General features: G+C 33.3%; 2 protein-coding genes across 2 annotated transcripts; both read right to left on the reverse strand.

The window, feature by feature from the left end:
* Positions 1–1,811: 1,811 nt before the first annotated feature.
* Positions 1,812–4,068, reverse strand: LOC113500591 (bombyxin B-2-like). The gene is made up of 2 exons (XM_026881445.1): positions 2,606–4,068; positions 1,812–2,061 (listed from the first exon to the last, which is right to left on the reverse strand). The coding sequence occupies exons 1-2, from the start codon at positions 2,832–2,834 to the stop codon at positions 1,898–1,900; spliced, it is 393 nt and encodes a 130-aa protein (XP_026737246.1). The 5' UTR covers positions 2,835–4,068; the 3' UTR covers positions 1,812–1,897.
* Positions 4,069–5,184: 1,116 nt separating this feature from the next.
* On the reverse strand, positions 5,185–7,329 carry LOC113500855. The gene is made up of 3 exons (XM_026881756.1): positions 7,030–7,329; positions 5,743–5,911; positions 5,185–5,460 (listed from the first exon to the last, which is right to left on the reverse strand). Exons 1-3 carry the CDS (start codon positions 7,045–7,047, stop codon positions 5,270–5,272), a joined length of 378 nt encoding a protein of 125 aa, XP_026737557.1. The 5' UTR covers positions 7,048–7,329; the 3' UTR covers positions 5,185–5,269.
* Positions 7,330–7,870: the final 541 nt, after the last annotated feature.

Here is a 7,870-nt window from a genome sequence, read left to right on the forward strand (position 1 = left end):
TATTTATTCGGTTTGAACTCGTTGGTCATAATTAAAATTTATTACTTCGCTGCAAATTTAATTATATCCATTTTGGATTTAAGTGACACATTTTATTAAAATATTTGTTGTTATTTGTGTCATCTATAAGCTGCGAATTCGATAAAATTTCGAAACGACTAAATAGCGATGGATTTTTTTGGTATCAAAAGCCGATTTCTTCAGTGTTATCAAGTCCATTTTTATTTTTAGATACACTGACGTTCATTGGTTTCAGATATATACAATAGTTATAAAAATGGGGAAAAAAGCTTCACTAGAAAATAATTGGAAACTAGTCAATGGAAAATACTGCAATAAACCGGATTTTAACATATAATATGAAGTTAATAACAAAATGAATTCCAACAGTTTGCCAAACATTGTTCCAAAGGAAAGACCAATTTACTATTCAGAGAAAACGCAGTCGATGTGAAGTTAAACTTACACAAAGACTCAAAGTAATTAGCAAAATAAACGTACTTTTATAACCATTATTCCAACTCCAAGTTAATGTTTTTCAGCTACAAACAGCTAACAGTTCTGCCCTCATTTTTCCCTTTAATATTCTCTTGACATGAAACTTTCCATAATCTTTTAACCAACAGTTTTATAACTCAAAAGTGGTTCGGAGCCAAGACTTTTACAGTCATGTTTTTGAATTTACTGCGGCGTTATGTCTTAAGCTTGCCTTTTATAATTAGATGAAAGGTTTTGTGGCGCCAGACATTAAACATTTCCTTAGGGATTAAAAAGACTATCACCACGACTTGAAAAGATATTTATGCTGTTGTCGAAGCGAGAGAGAGATACGCCACGTAGAGCGACATCTCTTTTCCGCAATTGGAATTATGTTACTATAGGATATCTTGGTAGGTCCCCAGGAATAATGTGTGCACGTAATTCATTCGTCTACATTTAGAAAAGTAGGTGAGACTAGAAAACTAGTTTTGTGCTCACATCTAATAGAGTAATGCAGGTAAAACCTAGTTTAGGTAAAAGTTTTTACGTGTCAACTAACTATAATACATCCTACTTAGTGAGTAGGTACTTAAAGTTTAAAATAATTGTGATTAATTTAATGACGGTTTACACGGACCCAACCGCTAATTTTGGACCCAATGAATCTGCATTACGAAAGTTATTGTTTAAAACATGGTTCATTTTCCTTTGTAATAAAAAGTATTGGTTATTTATTGAAATTTAGTCAAAAATGTTAACGTGGGCGCACGTACGTATTCAATTAAACAGACGCGTCAGTCAACCAAAAAATAGTCCTTGGAAAGTAAAACACGACAATTAAAAAAAACTTTTATTTTAAATTCCAGCATTCGTTCGAAATTTTAAATATTTACGGCCAGCTTTATTATACCAATATTGATATTCTCTATTCAAATGCTAGCCGTTTTATTTTTAATGTCGGAGCAACAATGGCGGTCTTTTATTCCTACTACCCCACGGCTTTTTATTGTCCTCCATCGCGATTGGGAATTAAAAAAATGAAAAACTAATTTCGCCCTTCAATGAAACAATTTTGATATTTGTTTTTAAGGTGAATATCGGTTTTAATATACGGTTGCTAGGAAAGTCCTTTTAATTAATATTGGAAAATATCTTTCCTCAGCAAAAAAACGACGTTAAAAATTGATATTAAAACGGAGTTCTAAAATCTGATACGAAAGCTTCATACCGTACCAAGCATTGATAAATAAAGATTTAATATGTGACGTATCAAAATATTCTCAGGTTCTTAAAGGTTCAATAATTAAAAGTATAAATTGCTGGTTGAAAAAAAACTGTATTTACTTCAAAATAATGTCAGTAATTTATAAAATAGACGTATAAAATGTACAATCTTGTGGCGTTCTGTGTTCATTGTTTAGCAGTAGTTGAGTATGACGTCAGTTGTGCATGGTTTGTGGCAACACTCGTCGACCAGGCCGTCGCGCTTGTATCGAGACCAGTTGCGACCGGCTGCGAGGGCGCCGTGGCGACCGCCCCAAGGCCAGTCCACCTCATTCATCTGGTCTCCGAAGTAGTCAGCTGTTTTGAATAACGGTTCTTATTACTTTTCACTTTTGAGTTATAAAAATATCGGTGTCATGTGTCGTGTTTGCCGTCGAGTTTCGGCCCAACAGGAGCCCTTCACCATGAACAGACGTTCACCATTAATATACACGGTGATTTTTTAGTCGTCTTACAAAAGCGGCCCAGTTCATGTATCCGACGTAAAATACCCCTAGGCGCGATTATTATTTTTCACGGTGTATATTTATTACATGCATTTCTGGTCAGCATATTAAAAAAAAGGTAACCTTTAAATAAAATACTAATACATATTTATATATAATAAGGTCTATTTATATGAGTTTTTTAATAGAAGCTATATCGTACACAATCCAGATCAAAATCGTTAATATGCTTATATATGGTAGAGAGAAAACTTCATATGTTACTTTTTTAAGGTTTCCTATCCAAAGGATAAAAATGGAATTTAAGGGAGCCTGCCTTAAGACGCGCGCTTCCGACTCTCACTTTAAATATTTGATAGTATAGTTTTTTAACACCTTTACAACAATAAACCTACCCAACCGCGACCTTTTGCTGATGTACTCAGCTCCAAAACAGAGCAGTACTCTTGCATTGGCGAGCTGGCGTCCGCAGAGGATGACCGGCTTCTCCTGGGCGGTGACATACGACAGGGCGAGAAGACAGGAAAGGATGGCCAGCCTCATGGTTAGAACTGAAACATACATTTTATTCCGAGGATTCGCAAGAGTAAGTCTGTTGTTAGAGCAGGACAATGCTACACTCATCTTGCACTATGATGAGTGTGTTCTCGCTTCTTCTTCTATTTTTTTTAATCGTAAACCAAAGGAAGTCAAAAGTCACTTTCACAAAGACACCCAGGCTCAGGACAAGCATCTGTGGATCACACCAACGATTTTCGTACGCGGCGATCGAAACCGCGACACGTCGCGCTCAGTGAGTTTGGCTTGGTGACCGTAACCAGTTATCCGTTCAGTCAGCCTTGAGCCTCTACATTTAAATCAGTGATTTAAGAGCTTATTAAGCTGGAACCGCTGTAAGAAAGATAAAGACGAATAGTGCGGTTGCCGTTTTTTTTTAACAGAACAGAACACAGTTCTGAAGAGAACTGAAAAATATGATAACTTGCAATGTGGAACGTATCGTTCCGTACTCTACCATTTCAGGTATTATCTTAGTGCAATGAGCTGATAAGCTTTGTCCCTTTTACTTTTACATGCTTCTAGGATGAACGTGACATAAAAATACTATCTGATCTCCTCAACCCGGCTGCAGGGGCAACACAAGATAAACTGGCTGTCATACGTGCTAGCTTCTTGCTTCAAGTAGCGACTATCAAAGATTCGACACAAGAACGTTTCTTTAAATCAATATCCGTACCATTACAACAGACATTTTTTAAATAAAATATATTAATTTGTAAATTAATTTAATACTTACCTTTTAGTTGTTGGATGAGAACTTATTGGGAGCACAATGTATGATAATTCGCAGAAATTTCGTCTTATATACAGACTATTGGAGATAAAGGGGAGGCTACATTAGATAAAATCGCGAAATTCAAAAGGAAAACGAAAATAACTAGATCTCAAAAAACCCCGGAAATGCTAGAAAATGTTGATTTCCGAGTACATAACTATTGATATGACCCTATAATGTATCCACCTTCATGGATACTGTGCAAAGAAGACATTTATAAGCTTTTAAAAAGTCCCAAGTTCTGATAAGTGTAAAAAAAATACCTTTTATAGGTAATTTCATTCATTTCATTTAAGTATGTTCATTTTTTATGTATTGCGTATAACATACACTATGTTTCTTTAATTTAGTTGTCACTATATCCTCACCCTAATTCTCATCTGAATGCTTTCTCGCATGAAACATGAAGGGTTTGTACCTGAACGACTTCTGATCATAATCTTATATGTCAGTAATTAATTCATTTTCTGTGCTTCGTAAATACTGGTTTACGTCACACGTTCTATTTGAGGGGATTTAAGATTAACGGGGTATTTTTGGTAGAGCTCACTTCCTCGTTCAAAAACAATAATTAAGTATCAATTTTTATAATATAACAAAAACTTTACTTGTTAACATTTTATAACTACAGCTTATAGGTAGAAAGTTGTCTTAAAACCCTCTTTCAAAATAATACAAGAACATGTAAATAAATCCGCAACACCAGTTACGAAAGTAGGTAAATTTGACTATCATCTATCAAAGAGTAACTGAAGAAAAAATTTATAGGTACAGTTAAATATCAAAACTCCATCAAAATTAAAATCGAATCAAAAGGACAGGGTACAAAATATTAAAGAAAATAATCACCAAGGTAGGAGGGTAAGCAAAAAAATCCGGTACCATTCAATTTGTATTCCACGCTGTATCCACATAAATAACGAGTAAATTAATTTCCTTCGGGCCAAAACTCTTCCACGAAAATGCTGACCCGCCGTCTGCATACACGGAATAAGAAAATATTTTTACCTGAATCAACTAATTAGCTAGAGCAATTTTCCTTCATAAATAATGTAAAATGTTTTTACATTTCTCGGCTTTATTAAGACTATGTTTGTACCTAACGTTATGACATAATAGGACCCTTAAATGTTAAGACTCCTGGTTTCCTGCTTCCTGATTTCTTTGATTCATTTCCAATCTTCGAAGTAGGACTTACTTCATATTAATGATTATAAAAAAAAGATGTGAGTAAAATTGTGAATGAAAACTTTTCAAGTCGCAAAAGAAAACTATTCAAGGAAAAACGTTCTGAAACAGCCCACCGAACTTAAAACTTAGGCTGTTTGTGTAAAACATAATTTAATATTTTTAAAGATCGCCAATAATTATTTCTAGCTTTGTAATAGCAGATATCATAATTCAGATTCCGACAACTTTCAATCGAAAGGTCCCTGTAAGCTCGTGCCTAAAATTGTGATAAAGTTCTCTTTGAGAGAGATCCCAGTGCAAAAAAATCGAAGGATAGATGGAGTTCCCGAATAATACAATTTCCCAGAGAAAACACACCCGAGAAATAGAGTTTCAAGGTGAGCAGGTTAGAGGACATACTAAAAAACAGATTTTTCATTTCTTTAGTTACACAATAATAGACACAAACAATTAACCAAAAATTTATTTACACTTAAAAATATTTATAAATAATAATACTCGTCTAAACAATTGACTAACGATGGGTTTAAATTTAATCGAATATGTCTGGGTTCTCTTGTAGGAGCTTCGCATCGTTTGGACAATACATGATGATGTCCGCTACCGTGCACGGCCTCAGACAACATTCTGAGGCCACTTGTCTGCGCACGCGCCGCCAATGTTGTTCGTCGACTAGTCGCCGCCTGTTCGTCTCCTTTTGTAAGTCTTTTGGGGCCATTTTATCTAGAATATAAGAAGTAAGAATAATTTAGTCAATGACGGCAAAAAAAATGTTTTCTGATGTTCTTTATTTCTAAATTGATTTGCATTTGTTTTTTTATTTAATTATTTTCTTAATTGTATGTTATGTGAACAGAACGATTTGAGGAGACTAAATCATAACAATAGAACTTTTAATAATTTAAAGTGACTAAATCATTAAAAAAAAATCTCTTCATCTACATATATCAATTTAAAAAAAACCACGCAGACAGTATTTGCTAATTATAAAAAAAAAAAAAATACCTATCATTAAGGATGTATCCCTCTTGACTATTTTATAAGTATTATTACAGAAATTAAATATAATTGTAGAGAGCCAGCCACTACAGCTTAAAACTTGGTCATTGATGCTATAGACCTTATCACAATGGACCATGTTTTCATTGCTGTATAAGATGATCACGATGCAGACCTGAAACAAGCAAAAAATAACTTTAATACTTTATCCCTAGAGTCCAAATTAGGTAAAGTTGATTTCACGCGGCAATAAGATTATGAATTTGGTAAGCGTCTTTCTTGACATGACATAAAATTGATTTAAACTCCATTAGTGGGTTTATTGGAGCTAAGTAGTGAATTGTCATTCAATGTACTGTTTATGCAAAAAAAGCCAACTAATGGAATCCACATTCTCTAATATAAAATAGAAGAAGGCGTGAATTATAGAAGTGAGTCGTACATCAGACTACATAAGCCAATAGAGACGAAACTGTAATAAAAACGCTTACTAATAAGACTTTTACTTATAATTTTGATCAACTCAAGTACTTCTTGTAAACCTATAAAATGTAAGGTAAGCTACTACTATGAGTATTATAATATGGGAGGAAATTAAGCATTGTCTTCTCTTCAATTTAAAGTTTTTTTCTTTCTATAATACCTATATTATAAGTCTAACGGCTAATATCTTTTGGTACTAAGAAAAAGGTTCTCGAAAAACCCAGTCTTATTCAAGTCATCAGACAAACATGCGAACACCTGGTTCTAACATAAAATTTTACTGAAACCTTTGATACCCTTTAAGACACATTCTTTACAATTTGTGGGAATTTAAGTAGCAATTTTAAAGAAATCTATTTGTATTACCAAAAGGGAGTGTTTTTGGACTCTTATTGAGAAAAATATAGTTAAATCTCAATAGGTAACACATCATAAAATTCAAATTGGGGAAAAAATCTCCAGAACATTATTAAATTATCAAAGTACGTTATTTGTTTTTATTAAAAGCACATTGCACTGTTACTTATATTTTACTATAAGAAACCAAATTATTCATTATCACACATTAAAATTACTAAAAACTATAACCAAGAAGGCAGGCACATCACACTCACACTCCCACAAAAAAACATAAAATTAAGAACTAAACAACACTTAATCTCCTAAAAAGCAACACAAATTATTTAACACGTAACAAAAGTTATGACATCGAAACAGCGCGAAACTTCATGAATATTAAAAAGAACAAACAGAACTTAGAGGGCGACCTAATTAAAATTGACGCTTTAATATAATTAAAGGAAAACGTACGGAATATTTCAAGTTCATCCTTGGTTATTATTCGTCCGCACTGTAACTGGCTGGTCAGCAGTTACCTGATGACTGAACTCAATGAAACACTGGAACTCTAAAAATAACTCCCACTGGTCCATAGTACGGAATTACTTAAAATTTGTTTACATCGATAAACTCGTTTACAAAACATTGTCATGGCAATAAGATAATGATGCGTCTAAACAACACGTGATTTATTTGTTTAGAGAGTTAAGGGGACTTAGAGTCGGTATTTTTAATTTGTTCACTTTTTTATTATTTGCGCGTTTTTTTTTCTTTTTAAAATTACGTTTTTTTTTTAATAACCGCACCTTTAAAAAAAAATTAAAACTCAAAAACGTCTTTATTCATTGACTGGTTTAAATACAAAATTAGATTTAACACTTGTGATGGTTTATTTGTTATATTCACTTCGATCCTCAAACCGCAACTGCACCATTCTGTCATTGTAAAAGTTATTTATACTGACCAAGTGCAAAATAACAAAGATTCAACTTTTATCGTTTCCGTTGTTCTCATTCTAAGTTAGAGTGAAGTAAATATTATTTATTGTAAATAAACCGTTATTTATAACAATAACATTGTTGTGGTCAGAAAATGCAAACTCTTGAATTACGGCATTCCTCATTTATTTTTGACTTCTTAAGCGGCACCCGTAGTTATTTCGCATGACCGAAGGTTCGCATAAGTATTTCTTTAAAAATATATACTTTGATTCATTAAGTCACATGATTGAGTCTTGTTACTGCATACATTTCAGCAATTCTATCAGTGTTACAACTTGCGGCTGTCCTCTGCTTAGTTTTCTTTCCAAATG

This window comes from Trichoplusia ni, chromosome 14 (assembly GCF_003590095.1).
Source record: "Trichoplusia ni isolate ovarian cell line Hi5 chromosome 14, tn1, whole genome shotgun sequence".
NCBI lineage: Eukaryota > Metazoa > Arthropoda > Insecta > Lepidoptera > Noctuidae > Trichoplusia > Trichoplusia ni.